At 45.4% G+C, this 26,771-nt stretch overlaps 1 protein-coding gene across 15 annotated transcripts in view; it reads left to right on the forward strand.

Moving 5' to 3' along the window:
• Positions 1–21,026, forward strand: part of CEP131 (centrosomal protein 131) — a 32,936-nt gene extending 11,910 nt beyond the window's left edge. For 5 of the 15 annotated variants that reach the window (XM_083727408.1, XM_083727406.1, XM_083727409.1 and 2 more), the window contains exons 9-26: positions 225–344; positions 504–672; positions 1,891–1,991; positions 2,220–2,402; positions 2,927–3,118; positions 3,449–3,586; positions 4,290–4,415; positions 4,747–4,863; positions 9,403–9,505; positions 10,461–10,662; positions 12,197–12,304; positions 12,761–12,878; positions 14,214–14,288; positions 14,381–14,523; positions 16,889–17,066; positions 17,398–17,594; positions 18,825–18,885; positions 20,686–21,026. In XM_083727408.1, the coding sequence (XP_083583534.1) occupies positions 225–344; positions 504–672; positions 1,891–1,991; positions 2,220–2,402; positions 2,927–3,118; positions 3,449–3,586; positions 4,290–4,415; positions 4,747–4,863; positions 9,403–9,505; positions 10,461–10,662; positions 12,197–12,304; positions 12,761–12,878; positions 14,214–14,288; positions 14,381–14,523; positions 16,889–17,066; positions 17,398–17,594; positions 18,825–18,885; positions 20,686–20,760 (2,406 nt within the window). In that variant the 3' untranslated portion in view covers positions 20,761–21,026. Of the gene's footprint in view, positions 1–224; positions 345–503; positions 673–1,890; positions 1,992–2,219; positions 2,403–2,926; positions 3,119–3,448; positions 3,587–4,289; positions 4,416–4,746; positions 4,864–6,923; positions 6,954–9,402; positions 9,506–10,460; positions 10,663–12,094; positions 12,305–12,760; positions 12,879–14,213; positions 14,289–14,380; positions 14,524–16,888; positions 17,067–17,397; positions 17,595–18,824; positions 18,886–20,685 lie in introns of all 15 variants that reach the window. The other 10 variants (XM_083727412.1, XM_083727405.1, XM_083727414.1 and 7 more) reach the window with 4 other exon arrangements.
• The last annotated feature ends 5,745 nt before the right edge of the window (positions 21,027–26,771 follow it).

Genomic DNA, 26,771 nt, shown 5'->3' on the forward strand with positions numbered 1-26,771 from the left:
GTCCGATAGTAGCAGAGCCCTAAATCAGTTAATTGTCCCACATCTGAAATGTACAGGAATGTCTGAATTTCTTTTTATTTCTTGAGCTTCTTGATACCTTAATAAAAACATCTTCGCATGTTAGTTTCTCTTGTGGGGAGCGGGGGAACCCAGCTGTCATTTGTACCAGAATAGGAAACTGATAACAACACCTGAAAATCCTTTCTGCCTCAACTCCTTTTAAGGAAAGGCAGCAGCAACTCACAGAGGAGGGCAACATGTTGGATTTGCAGCGGAGGCGAGACGAGGAGAGGAAAAAGATTCGAGAGGAGAAGGCACGTCTTGCCAGACGAGCAGCCATCCAGGTAGGGGCTTGATACCAGCATTGCCTGCCTTGGACGTTAAGAGGGGAGTTCATTGCTTTGGTTTGTTCAGAGCTTGGAACGTGTTAATTTGCCAGTGCTGCAAATGGAGGGGCAAGTGGACCATAACAGAACACTAACACCATTTTTTTTTTCTGCTAGGAGCTGCAGCAAAAAAGAGCCCAGAAAGTCTTGGATACGCAACGCTTGGTTGAGGAGGAGCTGGCAGCAATGAAAGAGAGCAAGAAAACCAGAAGAAGAAAACCTGAGAAGGCTGGCTCTGTGAAGAACACTAGCCCTGCCAACAGCATCATCAAAGCCAACAATGCAGGTGAAAAGCACTGGTAGATTGTGAAACTGTAGGTAAAGATGTCTCCTGAACATTCCTCTAGTCCAGGAAGTAGGAAACCTGTGACCCTCCAGATATTGTTCAGCTACAATTCCCAACATACCTGTCCACTGTCCATGCTTGGCTGATAGGGGTTGAAGTCCCAGGTTCTTCACAACTTCAGTGCAATGTCTGTGCAGTTACACTGGATCTGGTAGGTCTACAACTGTCCTATGATTTTACCAGATAAGTTGCAAAACAGTATATGATCATTGAGACCACAGATTGCATTAGGGAGAACCAAGCACAAAGTACCATGTCGGAGATGTTGAAGGAATAAGTTCAGAGAAGTCTAGATGCTCAAGTAAGAAGTGTTCAGGAGAAGATGTGTGCAACTGATTGCTGCAGCTCTGTGGTTGCTGGGAAGTCTTGAGGAAGTCTTGAGGGAAATACTATTGCTAAATTGTACATTGCTGTGTCTGCAAACTGTGTGTGTTACAGTTCCATTTCGTTCCAGTAACACTCAGCTTCACTTTGAAGCTCATCCAAATGCAATTGGTGCTTGATCTGAGCAAGTCAAAGAAGAGTCCATTGTGATGCTCGCCCACTTCCTCCCATTGTAGTGTAACTAGAAACCTTCATCAGACAAGCTGCACACCAAGGGTGGGGAATTTCAGACCTGGTGCCAAATGTGGTTCTCCAGGTCTGTTTGGCCCTCAGGACTCTTCCTCAGGCCATACCCCTATCCAGACCATGCCATTCATCAGCCCTGCTCTGCACCCTCCTCAAGTGCTTTTGGCTTGTTCGAATGTGTCCTTGGACTTGCAATAATGCCTCCTGCTTCTGTGATGGAGGCTGGAGAGATGGTCTGTATATGCGTTTAGAAATTTATAAGGTTTGTGTCGCTGGAACATAGCCTACTATAGAAAGGTAAAAGTCATACCACTTGCTCTGCCTACTTTTGCCTTGTCGACATCTACCACCGTCAAATAGCCAAAAGTTCCCCACAAGGAGATCTCCACCTTGGACTAAAAAACAGCCTCCGTTCACCATGCATGTAATAGAAGAGGTTTTTTCAGCCAAAATCTTCATTGCTCAAGATATAGTCCTTTGCCCATCTGTTTAAAAAAACAAAAACTCTCACACAAACCCACCACACCTGATTATGTTTCTGGGCACTGGATTCCTATTATAGCAAATCCTTTTTGTTGTTATTTACAGATGCCAACTTCCACTTGGCAGCTGCAGATACAGAAGAACATTCTGCTGGGGCTTGTCTGTCTGTCCCAGGACAAAACAAACTACCTGAAGATCAGCCACAGGTGCCCCTTTCTATTTTCTCATGCTTCCAAATGCTTAGTTGCTGCTTGCTTTTTTTACTCCAGTGACTTCGCAGTTTGCACAGTTTTCAAGGGCTTTGCTATGAAATATTCTGTTCAGCTTGCACACTGTACTGTGAGGAGATGGATCTACTCACCCCATTCAAATGAAACACCAGGAATGCGCCCTTCTTGCAATCTCACCGTGCATGGATTTTCTCTGTTTTTAAGGATGTCAGCTCTGGAAAGATGGGCAGTGAAGACTTGGAGACTATTATCACTGCAGCCAGCAGAGCACAGTCCAAAGTCACCCTTAATGAGCTACTGGATACCTTAAAGTTGTTGGAGGAGGAGCCAGAGTTGCCACCACAACCCAAGACCTGCAAAGAAGATAAATATGCTTGGGTAGATGGGGTAAGTGGAATAGATATAGAAATCTATCTGTCTTTGTCTGTTCCTTTTTCATGATTTATTCTGAAGCTGTTACCCTGAATCAACAACTTCATTTGAGGTTCTGGTTTTTTGTTTTCCATGAGCCAGGAAGTAAAGGGCATCCCATTGCTACTGTCTCATGTTGTGCACAATAATTTGTTGCTGATCTATTGTGACCCACAACTATTTCCACCAACTCCAAATACCTTTGATAGTATTACTTGCATGTTTGGTTATCCTAAAGAGAGTTGAGGAAATCATCCCCTCTTGAGTCAGAAAGTCCTTTCATTTAACTCAACACTAGCATCTGGTTTTTAGTTAAAGTGGCCTAGAAGATGACTTTCCTGGAAAATATGGTCCATCAATAAGTGCATGTCCACAACAATTTTACAATTCTATGATTCTCTGATTCTATTCTTATCCACAACTCATAGTTGAAGTATATCTGTTCTGCCATTCCTGTCTAAGTCTAGCATAGATAGCTGGCCTTTTCTCCCTAAATACAGGAGGCCGACTCGAATTCTCTCACTGCTGACAACCTGGAGAAGTTTGGGAAACTGAACTATTCTCCGGGAGTCCCTGAGGAAGGCACGCTGCTCTCGGAAGCCAAACTTCAGAGCATCATTAGTTTCTTGGATGAGATGGAGAAATCCGAGCAGGAGCGACCTAGGTCTGCTGCCTCTGCTTCCCAGCGAGAGGTGAGCCCCCAAGCATGAAGTTGACTTTCAGCAAAGATGGGAATCGTCCATTTTCAATGAATTAAGTGGGTAATTGTCTTCACCTGATGCAACAAAAAAGAGGATTGAGTTTGCAAGCTCATAAAATTCATACTGGGATTTTGCTGCTGTATTGGCCTCCAGCATAAACGGCCGGTCTCATCTTCCTTGAGGCAGATAACTAGGTCTGCCTCAGGAAATTAATAGGTTGGTTTGTAGTCGGCAAAACGTGAGCTGAGTAACTTTAGATGTTCTATTAAAAGAGAAACTCTTAGTAGTAACACCAAGACCTGCATTTCTACCACCTGTCAGGGGCTCTTGTCAGAAGAAGAGCTAGCTCACCTGGAGCAGGCATCAGCAGTTGCCACAGAGGTTACCAGCTCCATCATGCGGCTGAAGCTGGAGGTAGAAGAGAAGAAGAGAGCCATCACATTGCTACAGACAGCACTGGTAGGTAACTAGAGCCTAATCCCTTGGCAGGTTTGCATGTGCTAGGAAAGGGGGGGGGGCTGTGTCACAAAGCACAGCAGAGCCCAGGATTCAGCTATGTTGTGTGCAAGATACATGGATTTAAAGCCTGAGCAGCCAGAGTTGCAGAGGCCTACCCTACCTGACAGCCTAGGCTTCTGCAGTCTGGTTTGTGAAGCCAAACAAAGCCATCAGTATGGGGGAAGGGAATTAGCTCCGTGGTAGAAGTTCTACTTTGTATGCAGAAGGTCTCGGATTCAGTCTTTGGCATCTCCAAGGTAGGACTGGGAGAAACCCCTGCCTGAAACCCCTGGAAAGCCCCCATAAGTTAGTGTAGGCCAAGGATGGGGAACCTTTGACCCTCCAGTTGTTGCTGAATTACAGCTCCCATTAGTCCCAGCAAGTATGGCTAATTGCCAGGGATTATAGGAGTTGTAAATTAGTAACATCCGGGAGCCAAAGTCTCCTCGCTCCTGGGGTAGACACTGAGATAGATGGACCAGTGGTGTGACTTGGGATAAGGCATCTTCCTACATTCCTTTGGATGGGAAGATCCTCTTGTCTGAGAGTAAGCATACACGTGACATGTGTTTTCTTGTCCTTCTCTGTTTTTTTGCAGGGTTTAATTTGACTGGCTGCATAGCCCACCCTATTCTTAATATGCCCGGGTTATTGTTTCCTGCAGGCACAGCAACGGGAGCTGACTGTACGTCATGTCAAAGGGACAGAGAAAGAGCTGAGTCGCCAGCTGGCACTACAAAGGGAGCAGTATGAAGCAACTATCCAACGGCACCTCGCCTTCATTGACCAGGTATCCTCTTCCTTCCCCCCCCCCCTCCTTTTTGAAGATGGGAAGGTGAAGATATTATTATTGTGTCCACCCTGCTTACAACCCCTTTCCTAGACTCCTTTGCACTGCTGGCATATCTATATGCTTTTACCTCTCCCAGCTTCACCTAAACATACTAATTCAACGTGTAATCCTTGACTAGGTTGGTGAAGGGGGAGCTTAGCATCTGCTTTGACACCTGCATAAGGTGGCAGCCTTAAAGTGCTTGCTCTCCCAATTGCCTGCCACTATAGTAGATGTAATTTTGGGGAGGTGCTGTGACTTTATCCTCCTTTGCACCCATCCCCTACAGCTGATTGAGGATAAGAAGACTCTGAGCGAGAAATGTGAAGCGGTGGTGACTGAATTGAAACAAGTGGATCAGAAATACACGAAGAAAATTGCCCAGATGCAGGAGCAGCATGAGCTGGTGAGGAAGTAGCTTTTAGTTCCTTGGGTGACAGAGCTGCACACCAGCTAGATAAAGTATCTGAATAGTTCTCCTTTGGTTCATAGACAGGAACCAGGTTAAAAGCCGTAAGCAGTGTTGAGACCTTCTGAAGAGCTCTTTCCTGACCAGCCAAGAGAAAGACGAGAGATACAGAATGCTTAAGGGGTGGAGGGGAGCATAAAGGCTGTCTGAAGTGTAGAAGTTTTGTTTTTCACACACAAAAATATCCAGTGCATGAGGGGACTTTTTGGTACACAATATGATGGAGAAGGCCTTTTCTTGTACCTGGTGAGAAGACTCTCAACTAAGTCTACCTGAATATTTTTTTCTTTGTTCTATGCTTGGTTGCCTTGATACGGCTCTAGCTGCTGAATTGGAAGTATTTATGTGACGCATTTGGAGTCATCCTGCTCCTTCTTTGCAAATGGGAAGGGATTTCTTATACCTCGTGCTGTGCAACGGAATCTGTTTTAAGTTGAAATGAGGGGCATTTGTAACAAAAAGAGAGAATTGGTTATGACTGTCAATAGTGCTTGTCTCTCTTGAATTTTTTGGTTGAGCTAGACATCCTAGGGTGGCAGGAGCAATGACAAAGTGTGTATCTCTGGTTCTTGCTGTGCCTGGAGGTAATGCTTATAAGCAGCCCCCTGCCAGGGCCCAATGACAATTCATCCTTATTTTTCCGAACAGTTTCTTAACTCTGACTGAAACTGGGTAGGAATAACCGTATGTACTCGAATCTGATTCTCACCTTTTTTTTGCCAAATTACGTCGCAAAAATTAAGGTGTGTGTTATAGATTTGGTGGCACATTGACATTCACCAGCAAACAGTTTTTTTTGGTTTCAAGGTTCTGAAAATTGAGGTGCGCATTAAATTCGATGGCGCATTAGACTCGAGTAAATATAGTAGTTTATAGAGTGCAGTGCCTAAGACTAACTCAAGTTAAGACTGTATGTCTTTTATGCTGGATATAGCAAGTTCACAACAGCATGGCTGCTTGCAAGGGCATTTGTAGCTAAGCATGGGATGTGTTACCATTACTAAGCCAGAAGGAATGTCCTAGGTTCCTGCGAAAACATTCCTCTTTCCTTTGTTGTTCATCCCATTTGGAATATGCTTCATTGGCTGAAGCCATTCAGCCCCATCTTGCAGTTGGTCCTTCTTAATAAGAAAGACTTGCCCTGCTGGCTTCCATTTGATTGTAGCTATAACATTTCTGGGAAAGGGCAAATGAAGCTCCTGCCACCCAGAGCTTTGGAATTAATAAGCTGAACTGACCCAGGCTCTTCTCTCATGTCTTAATAGCTTGTAGCACTTAACTAAGCGTCCCTGTTCTATAGGATCATTAACAATACAAGATAGTTGTGACTGCCTTTGTTATCATTAAAGGGGAAACTGTAGACAACAACAACAACAACAACAACAACAACAACAACAACAACAATAATAATAATAATAATAATAACAATTTATTATTTATACCCCGCCCATCTGGCTGGGCCTCCCCAGCCACTCTGGGCGGCTTCCATAGAAACCAAAAATACAGTAAAATATCACACGTTAAAAACTTCCCTGAACAGGGCTGCCTTAAGATGTCTTCTGAATGTCAGGTAGTTGTTTATCGCTTTGACATCTGATGGGAGGGCGTTCCACAGGGCGGGTACCACTACCAAGAAGGCCCTCTGCCTGGTTCCCTGTAGCTTTGCTTATCGCAATGAGGGAACCGCCAGAAGGCCCTGGGCGCTGGACCTCAGCTAAGACAGTTAAGGATTTGCATTGGCAAAGCTACCTACACCAAGGAGGCTCCTTTGCTTGGTTTTGCTGCTTCTGCTTCTTGGCACACCCTTCCCTGCAAAAGTAGGAAGCTTTCTCGGTGCTTGGATGAGCCTCGCCTTGGCCAACACTTTGAGCAGGAGCCCAGCTGCTCCAGATCTTAGCATTTGCCAGTTGCCTCTTTGCACCTGTTTCCCAAGACACTCTTATTTCACACTCCTTTCCATTTCCCTCTATCTCTCACTTCTTCCTCTTTCTCTCTAGGTTTGGCGCACTCTGGGCCCCCTCTGTGAGGTAAACCTTTTCTGTGCGTGCTCTTTGGCTTCAGCTTTTGTCTCTCTCACCTGTCTTGAGCCTGTTGGTGCAACTATTCGTGAATTCTTTAGATCCAGAGGTGGGGATCCTGTGACGCCTCCTCCCCACCCCAATGTTGTTGGACTCTCAGCTCCCATCAGTCACACCCAGCAAGAGGGGTCAATGGTTATGAGAGCTGTAATCCAGCAACATCTGGAGGGCCACAGGTTCCCCACCTCCTGTGTTAGGTCCCTTCTTTGGGGGTATAGCTAGGGCACTTGTTGCAGCTTGGGACAAAGAGCTCTTCCTTGATAGTGGCACGCTCTAGGTGTCTGTTTCCATGGTCATGTCAGATGCCAGCCAAAAGTGGAACTGCTCTTTAACTCTTATCCTCAGTGCCTTACTGAACAGCCTTTCGCTGGAGTTGCCTGTGAAGCAAAACCAATCCAAATTCCTCAGTCACTTTTGCATTCCTCACTGCCTACTCATAAATGGATAGACCCACGTTCAAATATCATTCATAAAATTCAGTGGGTAGACTTGGACAAAACTGAAGACAGATGACAGGGGGTGGTGGTTTTTTCAGAGCATTGAAGGTGGTTTGAAAGAGGGATTGCTGTTCAAGATGTGTATACATGCCCCACTTCGACTTCTATGCAAATAAATTTTGCAAGTTCCATTTTGTTTTAAAGGGTGGGATTCAACACTAGGCCTGCTCAGAATAGATCCACTGAAATGAATGAACTTGACTAAGTTAAGTCTATTAATTTCAGTAGGTCTGCTGTGTCGAATTCCACTCATAATTTGGAAAAAGTGTTTGTACAGAGACAGCAATAAAGGTAAAGGGACCCCTGACCATTAGGTCCAGTCGTGACTGACTCTGGGGTTGTGGTGCTCATCTCGCTTTACTGGCTGAGGGAGCCGGCGTACAGCTTCCGGGATGTGGCCAGCAGGACTAAGCTGCTTCTGGCGAACCAGAGCAGTGCATAGAAACGCCATTTACCTTCCCGCCAGAGTGGTACCTATTTATTTACTTGCACTTTGACGTGCTTTCGAACTGCTAGGTTGGCAGGAGAGACAGCAGTAGGACAAAATAAACATATGTGTGCACCATCGTAAGCAAAACGTCTCTTAAGAAAAGGCAGTGGCATTGTCCTTCAACCAATACCATCATTTCTCTGGGTCTAAGAAGCCAATGAGCACCGATGATTAATTCTAGTATGCTAACGAGATTGCAAAGTGGAATACTGACAAGGGGAAAATAGAAATAGACTGCAATCCTCGCCTTGATCTGCACGTAGAGGGGATGCATTCAGTGGAGATGTCCCTTTGCTAGGCTCTGCTGGCAGGGTAGAAGAGCTCCACTGCCATAGGAACTCTTCCTGCCCCTGCCAAAGGCATGGGCTGTTTTGGAGCTACAGCTACCAACATTCCTGCTGGCAATAGCTGGTGCAAGACTCTGGAATGGAACATTTCAGGAGCAGAGCAGAGCTGGCCAGGGACCTGCAGCTTACTAAGCTGGCCCATTTGGTAGAAAGGGGCCAATGGGCTGTTGTGCCAGCCTATAGCTAGTGCAGAAAAATAAGAAGCTACCCCCACCTCCATATTCTGCATTGGTCAGCAGGAACCAGCAGAGCTTCAGGTGTGGCAGTACCTCTGCCACTCTGAACAATCCTGGGCTGAGTTCGGATTACTCTACTGCATTCAGAATAAAGGCTGTCAGTAATACTTAACTAGATGGAGCAATTATCCGACTCAATTTAAGGCACTTCTTTCATGTTCCTGTGTACCCTCCCTCCTCCATTTTATGACTGAGGTGTTTAGGTTTCCTGATTCTGTTGGCAAAGGCTAATGTAGTGGAGGACTAGAAGGTGGGGGAGAGGGAACCTTGAATTGCTTTCCCGGGGCAAGGGATGTAGAAGGAAGTGTGAACCCTGTCTTGGCTACTAGCAGGCCAGCCAACAGTACACCTTCAGCTGAAACCACCAGACCACCTTTCTCTGTGCCTGTGGCTAGAAATCTGCTTCTTCAAATTTGGGATCCTCAGAAGTGATATCCCTCATCTTGCTTTTTCCCCCCTTGATTTGCCACATCAATGTGCACAGTCCTGCATATATGCTCAGTCTGTGTGAGTGTGAGCCTAGTGCACAAACCTGAATTTACTTAGGTATATGCTTTCGGTAGGTTCTGTTGCTGTTTCTCTATCTTTGGATATATTGTTGATAGCTGGGAAGGAAAACTCATTACAGGTTTTCTTTGCAAGGTTGCATTGCTGGGAATCCAGCCAGAGCTGCAGTGAGGCAGGGTGTGCACCTACTGTTTTCTCAGTGTATAGAGGAGACACTTCATGACTGCCTGGGCAGGCTCATGGCAGCATGTTTTCAGTATTTAATGGAGAAATCTCTGATTTGTGTCTTGCATTCCTCCCTCCCCTTTTCTTCCCCTGCAGGAAATAAAGAAGCTGAAGGAACTCATGAGTGCCACAGAAAAGATCCGCCGGGAGAAATGGATTGATGAGAAAACCAAGAAGATCAAAGAGATCACTGTTAAAGGTACTTGTGGATAGCTGTGACTGAGTCATCTTCTTGCTGCCATTATGCACAAGGAGTGGCTTATTCAATGTAGAGTTAGTGGGACTGCAGAACTGACTCCTTTTATAATAGTAATAGTAATAATAATAGCAAGAGTAATAACAATTACAGTTATTACACTATATCCTGCCTTTTGCCAGGGGCTCAAGGCGGCTCACTAAAATGAAAACTAATACAAATGAAACACACATAGCTAATGTATTTTATATATGTATATATATATGTTTAAAAGTAATGACACTAACAATGTAAAAACCTCTGTATTAAAATGCAATTGGGGTGGGGTGTTCAGTACAGTTAGCACTATTGCATCCCTGCTTCTAAAACTGAGTCATCATTATGTGTGACTTTAGGGAGGTGATGGAGGGGAGATTGTTCCAGCTTTTTGTGCAAAAAATAAGCTTCTTTAACAAAAGTATTAGGGAGTGACTTTTTAAAAAGCACAATCTATAGGATTTGACGTAGTCTCTCCTTGTTGAGAATTACTTAGTAAGCATTGTGTATTCTTTGCCCTACTACGATCAGAGGTCATTTTGTTTTTGTTTTTGATTTTGTTTTTTCTGTTCCCTTACCATGGTTCAGCTCTGTTACTAGAGTTTTTGTTTGGAACTGAGATCAGGGTGACCCAATCAGATGACTGTTAGGGTTGCAAGGCTTCTTCTTACTGAATCATGCACAGTAAGCCTCCATCATTCACTAGGTCAACCAGCATTTGCCATGCCCAGAGAGCTATGTGCTGTATATAAAGGTTGCATGTGTGCATGGAATGTTTTAATGTAAAGTATTCCAATTGTAGTTTTTGCTTTTCAGCAAAGTTTGCCTACTTTGGCAAGTGGGACCTTTCTTTAGTGACGGCCCCTCTTGCCGCCACCACCCATATCTTGCTAATAGTCCTCCCCATTTGTTCTCCATTCAGGTCTGGAGCCTGAGATTCAGAAGCTTATTGCTAAGCACAAGCTAGAGATCAAAAAGCTGAAAACGCTGCATGAAGCAGAGCTGCTGCAATCCGATGAGCGGGCAGCCCAGCGCTACGTACGCCAGACGGAGGAGCTGAGGGAGATGCTGGAGCATGAGAAAGAAGAGCAGGGGCAAAGAGAGCGAGAGCTGGCAAGGCAACGGTATGTAGGGCTTAGGACGCAGGGCTTGCAGAACTTACTTATACAGAGGGGCGGTGGAAGAGGACTACATTGCAACTGTGCAAAGAGAGGGAGGAGCTGGCGAGGCAACCCAGTGTGGTGGCACACAGAAGAAGTGGGGACTGGCATGGCAGCTGTTCTGGGAAGGGAAGGTGGCCCGTGCGGAGAGAGAGAGAGAGAGAGAGAGAGAGAGAGAGTTGGGGCAGAAAGGTGGCAGCAGGAGACAAGCTGCTCGGGTATAATATTTCTGCTTGGCAGTTGGAGAAGGCAGCACCCCTAAAAGCTATGTGAACAACTCACTCAGCGGAAGGTAACAGCTGGAAAAAATTGGGTGTAGATAAGTTATACTGCTAGTTTAGCTGCTTCTCCATTATAATAATAATAAATTTTATTTATACCCCGCCCTCCCCTGGCAGAGCTGGGCTCAGGGCAGCTAACACCAATAAAATCACAGTAAAAACATAATGGGGGGGGGGAGAGAGAAAAACAAAGCAATTTAAAATGCAGCCTCATTTTAAAAGCAGCCAATAAATCAAGATCATAAGAGGAGGGAAACATAAGGGTCAGACTGAGTCCAAACCAAAGTCCAGGCGGAACAGCTCTGTCTTGCAGGCCCTGCGGAAAGATGTCAAGTCCTGCAGGGCCCTAGTCTCTTGTGACAGAGCATTCCACCAAGTCGGGGCCAGTACTGAAGAGGCCCTGGCCTTAGTTGAGACCAGTCTAACCACTTTGCGACCTGGGAACTCCAAAATGTTGTCATTTGTGGACCTTAAGGTCCTCCGCGGGGCATACTAGGAGAGGCGGTCCCGTAGGTACGTGGGTCCTAGGCCACATAGGGCTTTAAAGGTCAAAACCAGCACCTTAAACCTGACCCTGTACTCCACCAGGAGCCAGCGCAGTTGGTAAAGCACGGGATGAATGTGATCCCACGGCAAGGACCCTGTAAGGAGCCTTGCCGTGGCATTCTGCACCTGCTGGAGTTTCTGGGTCAGCTTCAAGGGCAGCCCCGCGTAGAGTGAGTTACAGTAACCAAGCCTGGAGGTGACCGTCGCATGGATCACTGTGGCCAGATCAGGGCGAGAAAGGCAATACAATACCATTGATATAGTACGTGGAGGTAAGGGAGAGACTTCAGAGAGCCAAGACGGGCACCTGTTGTTGTTCTGTAGGAAGAAGATAGTAGATAAACAGAGTTGGGAGGGGTTGCATCCTCTGAAGAGTTACTTGCATGCTTGCTGTGACTTTGATAACATTCTTACTGAGCCTTTCCCCCCAGCTGCTGGGTTTCTCCTCTTCCAACTTCTCTGTTCCCATGTGGAAAATTGGCCCCTCTCTTCTGTGATGGCTGTGTTTTTTTTGATAACTCTTAAGTATGCCCAAAAGGGACTATGTGTCATCTTACATTTTCTCCCAGCATAGGAAATCATTGCTCCCTCTGCTTCCCCTTAAACCTCAGGCCAAACCAAGGATACAGCACCCTTGGTAAGACCCTCTCTGAAAGAGTCCCTCCACACAGGTATGAGAAACAACTGGAGCAGGAGGAACAGGCTCTGCAGCAACAGAGGCGCCGACTGTACAATGAGGTGGCCGAGGAAAAAGAAAGGCTCAACCAGCAGGCGGCCAGGTGAGAGAAGTAGGTACTGGCTTCAAAGCTGCTGGATATGTAGAGCAGGTTGGTTTGTGCAGTGCAGAGTGCATAGAAAGAACCCACCAAGTACTGGAATTCCGCAAGGTAACAAACACCAAGTCCCAGAGTGTATCATAGACATCTCATACTAAGTTACCAGATGAGATTGGAGCAGCTTGTTCCACTTCCAGGGGGAAACTTTAGCTCTTAGGAAGATTTGCGGCTTCCTCTCTTGCTGTGTATTGCAAGATGCTTGAAACACTGTGGTACGTGCTCTTCCCATGCCACCCTGGGTCAGTTCTCTAAATTGCCTTTGCTGGGAGAGTGACTAAGAACAGACTGAGGCTCCAATTTCCCCCATTTCTCCAGAGAGGTGAGGTCCAGCTTGTCCCTGGATTGTCTCGCCAAGCCGGGTAAGCTGTCAGTTCCATGGTATTGATCTGTGCTCCCCAGGCAGAGGACTGAGTTGGAGGACCTGCGGCGGCAGCTGGAAGAGAACAGCTCTGTTGTTACCAAAGCTTTGAAGGAGGAATATAAGAAAGGGAAGGAGGAGCAGGAGCGACGCCATCAGGTCTGTGTATACAACCCTGGGGATTTCTGCACTGCTGGGCCATGTACCCTCTTGTTTATCGGTAGATGACATTTTTTGCTTTATATGATTCGACTGGTTTCTGAAGTTGAAAATGTAGTTTTAACTGCATCTTGATTTCCTGCTGGCCCTCCCCCTCCCTAAACATGTATCCTGTTACGTAGATCAGCTCTGTCCCATGGACTTACCTGCACTTCCTCTGTTGGACTGGGGCAGCCTTCTACAGGGAGGCATGGCACAATACAGGACAGGAGTGGGCAGAAGGCAGATCTGGTACATTTGTTGCGCATCAGTAAGAGTTTCTGACTCCAGATAGTTTTAACAAAGAATGGTTCAAGAGCAGCAACAGCAAAATGACCCTAAATTAGGGTACTGAAATGAAAGCAGCTAACCATTGTGGGAAAGGACTTTGAGCTCAGTTTCTAGGCTCAGAAAGTGCTCAAAGCCACCCTGGTCTTTAGATATACCCCTGTGTCTTTTGAATATGGCTCGCTCTGATTGATTGATCTTGGAGTTCTAGTAAAAAAAACAAAACAAAAACCACGGCAGATCAAACAAGCCTGAAATCTTCCCTCCCCTGCTATACAGGGCTGGAGTGAGCTAGCTCTTCTCAAGCTGTAGCTTATCAGGGAAGTGCATAAGTTTGTCTAGAATGGGCCACCAGAAAACCCTTATTTCCCATTATTCAGCACTTGCTACTTGGATTTTGATGGTGTGGTTGAGGGTTGGCAGACAAATTGTGTCAGTGACCTCAGTTTTTTGACCTGTTTCATTGCAGGACTAGAATGGAATCCCAATCTGCTCCCAGTTCTCTTTCTGTTTGATGAGTGGGGTGCAGTTTGGAAGGTGAGACCACATACACAGACAGGCAAAGAGCCTGGCAAGCTAGTAGTAAGCCTGGCCATGGCCTCTATGTCTCTGTGAAGAATGTGGACGTATAAAACTGAAGGCTGAGGTTGGAGACAGACAGTAGTTTTGAAAACAGCCTCTGTCCTGCCACCTTCGTTTTCCTGTGGCCAGAGGCGGCTCTGGGGGAACGCAACCGATGTGGTTGCACCGGGTGTGGAGCACTCTTGCAAAGCAGAAAGCCTGGTGTAGTGCTCCATCCTTTCAATCTTTGGAGTGGTGTAGATGAAAATAATAATTTCAGTCCTCTTTGAGCATCCATTTGGTAAACACACATGCTCTTTTGATTTGGAAATCTTGGACCAGGATTAATATATTGGAGATTGGAAGGGGAAGAGATTGAGGGGTCAGCCCGTCTCTCTCCTTTCTCCCTGATCCCCACCTCACTGTGCTCTTTCCTCCTTCCTCAAGGCAGAGGTGCAGGCCTTGAAGGTGCAGCTGGAGATGGAGAAGCAGGCCTGGGAGGCCAACTACCTGAAGAAGGAGGTAATGTTGTAGTTCCCCTTTTAAGCTGCTCTCTCGCTTTACCTTGGTTGCCCAGATTAAACTTTACCTGGGCTCTCTTGTATTGCCTCCAGGAGGCCTGGCTGCTCACTCGGGAGCGAGAGCTGAGGGAAGAAGTGCGGAAGGAGAGGGACAAGGAGATTGAACTGGTCATTCAGAGGCTAGAAGCTGACATGTCCTCTGCTAAGGAAGAGTGTGAGAGAGCCACAGAGAACAGGTAAATCAGTTATGTATGAAGGTCAAAAATAATTGCATTCCCATTGTTCCCTAAATGGCCTTCTGCATTTTGGCTCCAGCTTTTTATAAGCAGGATTCTCAGTGTGGACCTTGTGCAGGGTTGTTGTTGTTATTAAAATTTCTATACTGCCCTTCATCTGAGGATCACAGGGCAGTTTGCTACACACACACACACACACACACACACACCATAGTAATGAACAAAAGCAATAACCCCTCCACACATACCGTATTTTTCCCTCTATAACACGCAGATTTTTTCTCCTAAAAAGGAAGGGGAAATGTCTGTGCGTGTCATAGAGCGAATGTGTGGTCCCTGGAGCCAAAAAATCAAGCAAAAATCAAATCGCGGTGCTTCACGGAGAAGGGAAAGCTGAAAAGAGGAAGCGGCTGCTTTCCTGCATTCTGCCTCAGGGTCTTACTGCCCACCCTCCTCTGTTTCGTTGCTGTGTTTGCTGAAACGGAACAAAGAGCAGGGAAAGCCCCTCCCCTCTAGGCAAGCAGAGGGGAATTCCTCCAGGCAAGCAGAGGGGAGAGAGAGGGGGGAAGGGAGAGAGGGAGGGAGGGAGAGAGAGAGAGAGAGAGGGAGAGAGAGAGAGAGCTGGCTTGGGTGGGGGGAAACTTTTGCCTTTCTTTCCTCCCTCCCGTTAAATCCCTCTCCTGCATTCTTAGCCAGCTGCTTCTCTGCACACCCCTCTCATGTCCCTTATTTGTTTTTCCTTCGCTCCCCACTTAAAATGTGGTTACAAAGCATAGATCCACATGGATCCTCAGGATCTTTGCATTGGGTCACCCCAAATTCACCATCAGATCACATAGCATGTCCATGGCTGCCCCCCCAAAATCACGCACCCACTGTTGCCTGGGGCTGCAATGGTGCAAAAACATGGTTAAAAAGCATGGATCCACATGGATCCTCAGGATCTTTGCATTGGGTCACCCCAAATTCACCATCAGATCACATAGCATGTCCATGGCTACAGCCTGCACCAAAAAAATCACATACCCACTGTTGCCTGGGGCTGCAATGGTGCAAAAACTTGGTTACAAAGCATGGATCCACAGGGATTCTCAGGATCTTTGTATTGGGTCACCCCAAATTCACCATCAAATCACATAGCATGTCCATGGCTACAGCCTGCACCAAAAAAATCACACACCCACTGTTGCCTGGGGCTGCAGTGGTGCAAAAACGTGGTTACAAAGCATGGATCCACAGGAATTCTCAGGATTTTTGCATTGGGTCACCCCAAATTCACCATCAGATCACATGTCTGTGGCCACAGCATGAAGCCCAAAAATGATACATCTACTGTTTCATTCAGAATGTTTTTTCCCTTGTTTTCCTCCTCTAAAAACGATGTGCGTGTTATGGTCAGGTGCGTGTTATAGAGCGAAAAATACGGTAGTTTAAAAGACCATAGATTGTTTAATTAGCCACAGGCCTGGGAGAAGAGGAATGTTTTTGCCTGGCTCCTAAAGAAATGTAATGAAGGCTCCAGGACAGCCTCCCTGGGGAGAGCATTCGGCAAGTTGGGACCCACCACAGAAAAGGCCCATTCTTGTGTTTCCACCCTCTGGTCCTTGCATGAAGGAAGCACACAAAGAAGGACCTCAGGTGATGATTGCAAGGTCTGAGTTGGTTCATATGTGGAGATGTGGTCCTTGAGGTATTGTGACCCTCAACCACACAAGCAAGTAGTTGGCCTAGTCAGGTGGTGTGTATCTGCATATTTTACACACTAGTTTTGCTTTCCTTGAATCACCGGCCATTTGAAGCAACAGGTAATAATCCTGACTTTACAGGTGGGATTGCTGGTATTCCTTTGTGACTAGGTCCTTGAACCCACATATTTGCTACCTTGCCTTTTTTATTTTTCTCATAGCTCCAGGTATTCATTAGAACTGGTGCATGTTATAGATGGCCCACAGTGCCTTTATCAGTCATTGAAGGCACTTACCTCTGTATTTTTGGAAGCTGAAAGTCAGAACGAACTTTCTCAGGACTGGCTTGCCTTTACACACAAACACACTTTGTTCAGAGTGCCAGAAGATCAGAACACTTCATTTGTGCTTTGGCAAATTTGTAAAGCAATGCTGCAGGACATGAGCTCCAAACCAATTCTACCCTTCCACCAATATTTTGTGACTTCTAGACCTCAGTAATTTTCAGCCCTCTCAAGTGGCCCCAGTGGGCAGAAAGCTTGAGAACCCTTCTCTACAGTCACCTCATTCATAAAAATGGTCTTAAGAGCTGTATTATGCCTCAAAGGCCTCCTGATAAAACTGGGGGGTCTGCTCCAGCTTGAGCAGGCAGTCAGGAGCTCTTCCCATTCTCTATTCAGAATAAAGAGATTGCGGGACAAATATGAAGCAGAGCTGCAAGAAATGGAACACTCAGAACGTAAACTCCAAGAGCGCTGCAACGAGATGAAGGGACGGCTCTCAGAGGCAGAAGGCGAGATTTTTCACCTGCAAGGTCTGCTGCGGCAGAAGGAACAGGAGACAGAGGATATCCGAAAGGTGGGTGTATCACAGAGAAGGCAAGTGGTGACACCCTAGTAAGCTTTTTCTGCTCAGACAGGTTCCTCTCCAAATCCAGGGGAGAAAGGGAAGGTAGGGAGGAATCCCAGAGACCCTGATGCGATGAGTATGGGAGAGGTGTGTGGGTTCTTGTCTTTGGATAAGGTTTAAGGACCTGTAAATTCTGCTGATGTAAACTGCAGAATAAAGAATTAGACAGACCTTGGATGTCAGCTTGAGCATTGCCTTCTCTCTGACTTTATCTCTTGCATATCTGGAAAGTGACATCAATATGTCACATACTCTTCCCCCTCTCTGCTTGCTGTAACAGGTAGCAGATCAGCTAAGTCAGGAGCGCAGCAGCCTCTCGGAGGTCATCCGGCAGGAATTTGCAGATCGGCTGGTGAGCACAGAGGAGGAGAACAAGCGGCTCAAGACAGAAATGGCTGAGCTTCGTGCCCGGCAAGGCTTGGAACTGGACAGAGTGAGGAGGGACAAAGAGGAGGAGCTGGAAGAAGTGCATAAAAGGTGAGGATTGATCTCACTTGCTGTAGATGAGTTCAGGTCTGACCTAGAACAATGCTGCAGCAACCTGGGCTGGCATATCCCAAATGACGCTTGCGGTTGTCTTTTCCGCCCATGCACGCCCAAGGCAGAAGCTCTTGTCAGTTTTAGTGTGGCAGCCCTGCCAAGGTGCAAAACTGTCAAGTGGTGATGTGACGGGGCTGTGTAGCTAATCAGGGAGCTAACATTCTATGCCTAGATAACTGCAGTTCTGCACCACAACAAGCTGAATTGTGACCTGTATAATCTTATGCAAGTTGGCACCAATAAGCTGATGACGTATTTTGCATCTGAAAGTCATGAGGAGGGAAGGTTAGAGACCTGTGCTTGGTCCTGAGGTCTTGCTGTCCCTGACTACTGAAAAAAACCTATATTGTGTCCCACCACTTCTTCTGAGACTTTCAGCAGCACAAATTCCTCTTCACTATCTCAAGTCAGCACTGATCTGTCCCTGTAGCTTTGGTTCGTCCCTTGGACCTAGACTGCATGTGAACGCAATAGGTTGAGTTGCTTGTCTTTTTTGCTTAAAGATTTACTACCGTTAATCTGGATCTTCAAGACCTTAGACAGAAGAGTAAGCAAAATGATCTATTTTTGCAGCACTAACCAGTAGTTTCAAATGTCACCTGTGCCATATTTTATTTTATTTATTCCTTAGATTTATATACTGCCTTACATCATATGATCTCAGGGTGGTTCTTCATTTGTTGCTGTCTCTAAAAAGAAACCTGCACCCCAGTCATTTTTCAGACATTTGTATAATCTCTTACTGCTATTCTGAGAGCAGAAAGACCCATGTATAACTGGATCTATTTTTAACACACACACACACACACACACACACACACACACACACACACCCAACCCCGCCCCCCCAGCATCACATTTTGCCTAAAGAAACCCCAGCCTTTTTGCAGGGTGCCCAGTCACATGTACAGAGACTGCATGTTTGGAGTTACTACATGTTTAAACAGTCTACTTAAATCTGTCTTCATTTGGGGGCACCATTCACCACTGAATGTCGGGAAAGGGCTTATATCGCCATGTGAGATCTTCTAGAGAAGCCAAAGTGAGGAGGCAGGTATTGTCCATGGAGAAGCAGGAACATCTTCCTCTTCAACATGACAGCAGAACATCAAGGGTACCATAAGTGTATGACCCTGGATCAGTCTCCTTTCGCTTTCTTCTCTGTAGAGTGAAGACAGCAATTGTGAAGAAAGAGGAAGCAGTGAACAGCCTTCGAAAACTACATGAGGTGAGAGCTGCAAACCTGCTTATCCTTGTCACCATTGACGCAGAGAATAAGACAAAGTTACGAAAACGATGATGGTTTTAATTCATGGGATCCAAGGACGCAGGTGGAGATTGTGACATGGCAGAGCTAGCCCTGGGCTCATTAGGGGAAGAGACATTGAAGGCACTGGCTGGCTGCCGAGTCACAGTTTGCAAAAGAATTATGAAATGCTCATGGCACCAACTCCACCTTGAAAGAGACTACTGAGGAGAGGCCAAAGCCCTATAAAATAAATTAATCTTCTGACTTCTGCAGGCAGTAAGAAAGATCAAGAGCAAACCAAAGGTAGCTGCCTAGCGATATCGAGAGTGGAATTCAGTCTTGCCGCTCCACTTGTATAATGGCTTTTGATCCAGTGGATGCCTGAAAACTTAAGGGGTGGGGTATCTCCCATTGGAGCTCTTCAAAAATCTGTTCTAGAGGCTTTTCTAGACCCTCCAGAACAGAGCAGAGGATGGCATGTGTGGGGTAAAAGGAGAGTTGGAGAAAATTTCCTTCCCTCCTCTCACATTAGTAGAGATGTCTTCTAGAACAAAAGCTGTTCCATATGAGCAATGACAGCATTGGATTCTAGCCTGTGTTTCGTTTTGTTGTTATTTTCCCTGCTACTGCTGTTAATTTTGTAATGTTCAGGGGAATAAGATGAATAAAGCTATTTGAATTTGTAATTTTGGTATTACCCTGTTCAATCCAGCACGATTGTAGCCATCCGCCACAGAGAAGCCGCTCCACTGCAAGAGTTGAGCAGCAAATTAGTTTAGAAGAAGAATGGGGGAAAGTATTATTCCATCCAGTATGCAATTTAATTGAATGTGTGAACTCTTTGCTAGGAAACATCAGCCAAAACAACAATTGCTGTGGGTAATAAAAAGCAGTATTAACATTTATTTATTTTTTAATTTTGAAGGATCAGTTGGATCAATATGACAGTGCACATATGTTTGCATAAAGTTCTGGAAATCCATAAATAAAACACTTCAGTAAACTGGTCATTGATTTTCCCAAGATAGAATAAAACTTTCTCAGTTCTCTTTGATTTTCATGTGGCTAGTTAGTTTCTGCATGTTAATGCAGTTTCAAGATCCCCGTTTTTTAATTGCTAACTCCTTATCACATTTTCGGGATCTTATCACCAACACCTTTGTACTTGTTAAGAGATTATTAATGGGGTTTTTTAAGTCGGTTTAAGTAATTAAATGAATTAATCAGCATGTTTTTTATTAGATTAGTTCCCATAATTTGTTTAATGATATTTAACATTTTCCTCCATGTCTCCAGGATTTTAGGACAACTTTGCCATGGATATCTCTAATTACTTGTTTCTATACATCCTCTCCAACATATATTAGAATCCATTTCCTAAATGTGATAAATCCTGACTGTGATTAGATTAACAACTACACAATCTTGTAAAACATTCCTCCTTTTGCAATGCCACATGGAGCTTATGCTCACCCTTTTTAACCACTTCTGTCCCATCATTCCAAATCATTTCCCTGCAATTTAACTTGTAACTATTTCCTGTTCTCCGCCCCACCCATTAAATTCAACAATAAAAGTGAGACCTTTGAACAATTTTTACCTTGCTGTTTTAAAAGTGATTCCTTAACGATCAGAATAATTTTGATTTGCGTTCATTTTATTAGCTTCTGTTAACTTTTGCGATTACATCCTTGCATTGCAAATTCTTCTGTTTTCCTCTTACATCCTTTCACCGCTATACATATTTCTCCCCTGAACTGAATTATCTTCTCTTTTCAGGCGGCCGTGAAGAGGGCAGACCACCTAGAGGCCCTTTTGGAGCAACAGCGTAAGCAGCTGCTAGCAGCCAAGTAGCGGCTGCACTGGTACCAACAGCCCTGCAAGGACAGAGCCAGTTATCACGAACAGCAACAGAAATGTGCCTGTTGTGGTCCACAAGAGACTTAAGATAAAACGAACACTAATCTGTATGTGGGTTGGGGAGGGCTCCCCTCTCCCCCTTTTTAAGAAAAAATATTTTTTTTAACCTGTTTCTTTACTTGTGCCTGAGATATGACCTCTGGGTGGTATCCCAGTTCTTGCCAATGTATTTTAAGAGTAAATCCAGCTGATTTGTAAGATGTCTGCCTAGCAGTGATTTTTACCCCTCTCTGTTCTCTGCTAAAGCTAGTCTTGCCTGCTTAGGAGACCCCCTGTTGGTTGCATTCTTGGCCCTGCATTATGCACCATTGGTAACACGAGAAGCTGCCTTATATACAAAGTTAGACCACTAGTTCATCTAGTCCAGTATTGTCTGCACCAGTGTCGGACTGGTAGGGCAGGAGGCAGGGGGCACAACAGTAGGTTGAGCCAGAGCCAACGACAGCCAAACCCAACTAATTCTAATGTTGTCCCCATCAACTTCCCTGCTGAGTTCTACAAGGGGCAACACTGAGTCTAAGGAGGAGTCAGCTGACCTGTTTGCCACTGTCTGAATTGGTTGTAAAGTAGGAAGACACGCAGGCAGGTGGGAGGTAGCTGAGAGCATTTTCCCTCTCACTTTCCCTTCACCATGCATTACTCAAAGCATTGTTTAAAACAGCCAGTTCCCCCTCTTTTCAGTGTCCCTCCTTTCTTGCTGTACTCAAAATTCTCCCTCTTCTACTCTGCAGCCGCCACATGTGAGAGAGATAAACATATGGGGGGCCTTCAAATATTCCGCAGTTCCTTCAGATCATGTATTTCACCCCTGGTACCACGAGTTGAGTTCAGCTGGAAGCTCCAGATTTGATGTAGTAATTTAGAACAGGTGTTTTATTAACGAGCAAACACCCATATATGTACAACACCTGCAATCTGAACTTAACCTTCTCTTAACTGAGCAAACTTGGCAGGCTTTCTCTGAAGGTTTCATACATCTTAAAGATTTAGTAACATACACCATCCCAAAAAGGTTTGCAGATTAAGAGAGAGGAGGAGTCATGAAGATGGTTATCTCTGTGCAAGGGCGAGTTGAAAAAGGAGAAGGAGGTAGGAAAAGAGGGGTTGATATGAAAATGGGTTGCAAAAAAAGGAGGGAGTAGAAGGCACCTGAATGGGGATGAAGATTAAAGCAGGGGCATGAAAGGGTCTGTAAAACAGGAAGGGAGGGTGGCTTGCCTTTCTAACTGGGCGGAAGGTTAAAAAGGGTCTTTAGCAGTTGCAATGGGTGGGAGGAGGAAGTTGCAGGAGGTTACCATGGGAGTGGTTTGTGCGTGTGTGGCGGGTTACACACGGGTGGGGAAGTAGACGAACATGGGTGCAAAACTGGGCTGCATGACAGAGGACAGAAGTAGATTCAGACATGGGGTTTGGGAAGGTGAAAAGCAAGTTTTGTAGTTGCATGTGATGGGGAGGGGAACCTTGGGCTTAAGCCGGGGGGATTGATGAATGAAGCGAGCAGGGGCACAGCCCCTAGCTATTAATGAGTATTTATACGAGTCCTATTGCAATTGCCTAAACCATTTCACTTCTATTATTTCCTTAACACAGCAGATTAGTTTTACTTAATCTAAAGACGCACAACTGTTAATTCTGGAAAAGTAGCTGTGTTGCCTGCAGCAGCAGAGTGCTGTGGTCCAGCAATAGCACTCTGGGGACTTTGTTAAAAGCAAATGTCTCTTCACCAGTTGTTAGTTACCTTTTGCCCTTTATTACTTCTCCAGAGGTTTTTTTATTGCTGCTGGGTGTGAAGCATAACGCATTTGTAACTTGGTGGGCAGAGGCATCTGTGTTGTAAAAATCCATCTGCCCAGTCTAAAATTTTCCTTGGTTTCTGGAGTGTACATGCCTGTAAAGAGAATTTGGCTGGTTCTGAGCCTGTGTCTGAGACTATTGCAGATCTGCTGCCCTTTCACAGAGTCTTCCTTGCTATTGTCTACCAGATACACCTGTGATCAGGCCTAGGCTTAAGTCCTAACAATACCTGAAGCCACTTGCTGTCTGAATTATCATGTGCTACGTGCAGGTCACAAAGTGCTGTGTTTCAGCCAAGGTGTATCTTGCAGTGAATTGTCTTTGGCAGAAGCAGACACACTTGTTTTTTTTATTATTATTATTCCCAAAGTCCATTTTATGTGGGTACCTGGAATTCAATTTATCTTTTTGCATTGTTCAAATAGCTTCAAGTAAAACCTAACCTGGTACAAAAAGTATTGATAATGCACAGTCAAGCTGACGCTTGCTCGATCCTCATGACTGTGCCCTGCTTTTACATCTTATCTTTTCCTATTCTCCCTAATGTTTGCATTAATATGGGAATGAATGAAACATAACTTGTGAAGTCACAGGAAGATCATTGAATGCAGACCTGTCACCCCTTTCCGTGGCCCCCGCTTTTGTTATTTGCAGCTAGCCTGGCTAAAGCCATAATACAAAAATGGATTTTTATCCAGCTCCCAATGTCTTTGTTTGGAAAGGAGATTCAGATACGCTGGGTAAAAGGCTTTCCTGCATAAACATTCAAAAACACACCTGTCCCATATAAGCTTGTTTACCCCATGTGGTGTTCTATTTGCATATAGAGTGAGCCTCCTAGAGGATTTGGGTGGCTTGGGAATGTGTGCCACTCGGGTGCTAACACTGCAAAGGACTCGAGATCCTAAGCACCCATGTATCCCAAGTAAGTTCCTTTTGAAATCTGTAGGCTTCCTGTTATATTACTGAACTGTAATTGTGTCAGATCGGTAACTGTGTTGTGCGTTCCTTCTGCTAACCACAGCAGGTGACGTAAAAGGGAGTGGAAGGGAGTGAGAGAGGAGTGGCCTCACTTTAAGCTCGTGTTCCAAATGTGGACGGCAGGCAGCTCCCATCAGACTGGGCCTTGTAGCCACAGATCAAGGAGAAGAACATATATAAGAATCTGCCTGTTATCAGATCAGATCATCGGTCCATCTAGCTCAGTACTGACTGGCAGTGGCTCTCCAAGATTTCAGGCAGGGTTTTTTTCCCCCAACCCTATCTGGAAATCCCAGAGATTAGATGGGAGCCTAGGCAAAACAGATGCTCTTCCTCCACTGAGTTACAGCTCTTCCCTAGACTTTGTCAGAGAAGGAAAAGCTAATGCACATTCCTCCTGATTTCCCCCTTCAGTTTGGGAGGGAAAAATAGGAGCAGATGGAGTTACTTATAAAGTGCATTTGTGACGGAGGTATCCTGCATATGTCCAAATAACTGAATCCTGGTTTTTAAAATTAAAAATACTGCTTTCCGTGACATGGGGATGTTCTACACATGTTCAGAAGACCATTAATAATTTTCTGCTTAGGAAAAAAAATGTTGTAATACTTTCAGAGACACTGGGCTCAAGGTCCCATCCTTTTGGAGAGCAAAAAAATTGGTCCTATTAAACTCTGTTCTGCTGTTTGATGGGTCTTGTCACCCAAGTGCTTTGTGCAAATGGCTGCCCTTTGTGTTTGCACTTTGCTCACCCACTATGCTTGGAAACTCCTCAGAGAAGCACCTCTATGTCTGCATCCTGGTGTGGTGTATGGCAGGGCCAGTCGCGGTGTTAATCACAGCTCCAGCTCTGCATGAACACCCAGGCTTTTAAGTATTTAATCATGTGAAATCCAGTGTGGGAAAGCATTTCTAGAAAGAGCTCTTGTTTCAAATGAGGAGTAGGAGGGATTTATTCTCTTTGCAAACGGGCCTCAGAATGCTGCTCTGCCCAGATTCAGTAGGAAATAATCACCTCCTTTCTCCCACTCTGCACAAGACTGTTTATCTTCTTGCTTGCTATCCATGGTTGTAAGAAATGACAGCATGGTTACTGATGGTGGAATTCAGTACTGCCAGTCCCAGTCCCCGTCTCCCCCAACAAGTCACTTTCTAGGAAGATGTTTAAAATCCACATAAATGAGGTGCAAATAACCTACTATGATAGTCTGTAATCTGTTGCGTTGTCATTACCAAATCCGGAATGGAGGTAGTTGATCCTGGTAAGGTGCAACTGGCTGGAATATGCAAGATAACTTGGGACAGTTACATGCCCAGATCCAATAGCTTGCCCTTGAACGAAAGTGTTTATTTACGTGAATCTGCAATAGCAGTGACTGTGTATTTAGTAGTAAAATTTACTGCATTCGGCTGGGCTTCCTCATGCAAATATACCCTTTCTGCTTTGTCAGAAATTCCCTGGGTGGTATAACCTAACCTTGTGTAATTTAGCTTAGACAAGTCCCATGAAGTTTAGTGGGACTTCAAATAATTATGCACAGGACTGCAGGCATAAGGTTTTCCTGAAAGAAGCCTGATTACCGTAATTTATTTGCATTGTTGATGAAATTCAGCGATCAAACAGTGTTCAGGGCTGTTATCCATTTTAATTATGCAAAGCTTGGAAGCACTAACATGAATAATCCTGGTTTCTCACTGGCTGTGTGTGTGTGCATTTATAAACTGCATACACATGCATGTTCTTGTAATTACATTAACCTGACTTTGCATTCAATAGATGGTTTCTTTTAGGGCCACTATTAGGTAATAGCTCTAAAATGTTTGCTCATAGCAGGCATAAAGGTAAAGGTAAGTCGTGACCGACGCTGGGGTTGCGGCACTCATCTCGCTTTATTGGCCGAGGGAGCCGGCGTACAGCTTCCGGGTCATGTGGCCAGCATGACTAAGCCGCTTCTGGCGAACCAGAGCAGCGTACGGAAACACCGTTTACCTTCCCGCTGGAGCGGTACCTATTTATCTACTTGCACTGGCATGCTTTCAAACTGCTAGGTTGACAGGAGCAGGGACCAAGCAACGGGAGCTCACCCCATCGTGGGGATTTGAACTGCCAACCTTCTGATCGGCAAGCCCTAGGCTCTGTGGTTTAACCCATAGCGCCACCCGCGTCCCTCATAGCAGGCATAGTAACTGCTAATGCTAGATGTCAAAGGGCGGTGTTCAAAATTCATCCCTGACTGCATCCTGAGTTCAAGGATTTGTTGTTCCACAAAACTGTGAGGCCACACTGCCCATTCCTGCTCTTTGGAAGAGGTGTGACTGCATGCATGTACCTATACGAAGCTGGTACCGGTATGCTGTCGCTCAGAAAGTAATCCTTGATCTTCTACCACTTCCAGAGACAACAATACCAAACTACCATCTTATCCAGATTACCTTCATGTGTTGGTCATGTTACCCTTTTTGCATGAATCCGTGCTGAGTTACTCTAGTGCAAGGGTAGGTAAACTAAGGCCCATGGGCTGGATCTGGCCCAATCGCCTTCTCAATCCGGCCCGTGGACGGTCCAGGAATCAGCATGTTTTTACATGAGTAGAATGTGTCTTTTTATTTAAAATGCCTCTCTGGGTTATTTGTGTGTCCTGCCTGGTGATTTTACATGAGTAGAATGTGTGTTTTTATTTAAAATGCCTCTCTGGGTTATTTGTGGGACATAGGAATTTGTTCATCCCCCCCCCCCAAAAAAAAATATAGTCCAGCCCACCACAAGGTCTGAGGGATGATGGACCGGCCCACGGCTAAAAAAGGTTGCTGACCCCTGCTCTAGTGCAAAGATGGAGAACCTGTGGTGGCCCTTTAGATGTTGTTGGACTCTAATTCACATCATCCTCAGTCAGCATGGCTGGTCCACTTGCTGGCTTCAGGGTACTTATGAATTTGCGGGGATGAACCTTACAAACCAGAACTCTGGCAACTAGTAAAAGCACCGTACACACTATTCAGTAGGAATGTGTAGAAAGGTGGGGAGTGCTGCCATTTTGTGCAGGCATTTACCCTTGTACTAATCCTCTGATTCTCTCTGTGCAACGTTTGATCTTTGCAGTTAGCTAATTTCTAGGTCAATGCCCCTTTCAGACACAAATAATACAGCTGCATTATATAACTGATTATGC

The sequence above is a fragment of the Podarcis gaigeae genome (genome assembly GCF_964106915.1).
Source record: "Podarcis gaigeae genome assembly, chromosome: 2".
Lineage (NCBI taxonomy): Eukaryota > Metazoa > Chordata > Lepidosauria > Squamata > Lacertidae > Podarcis > Podarcis gaigeae.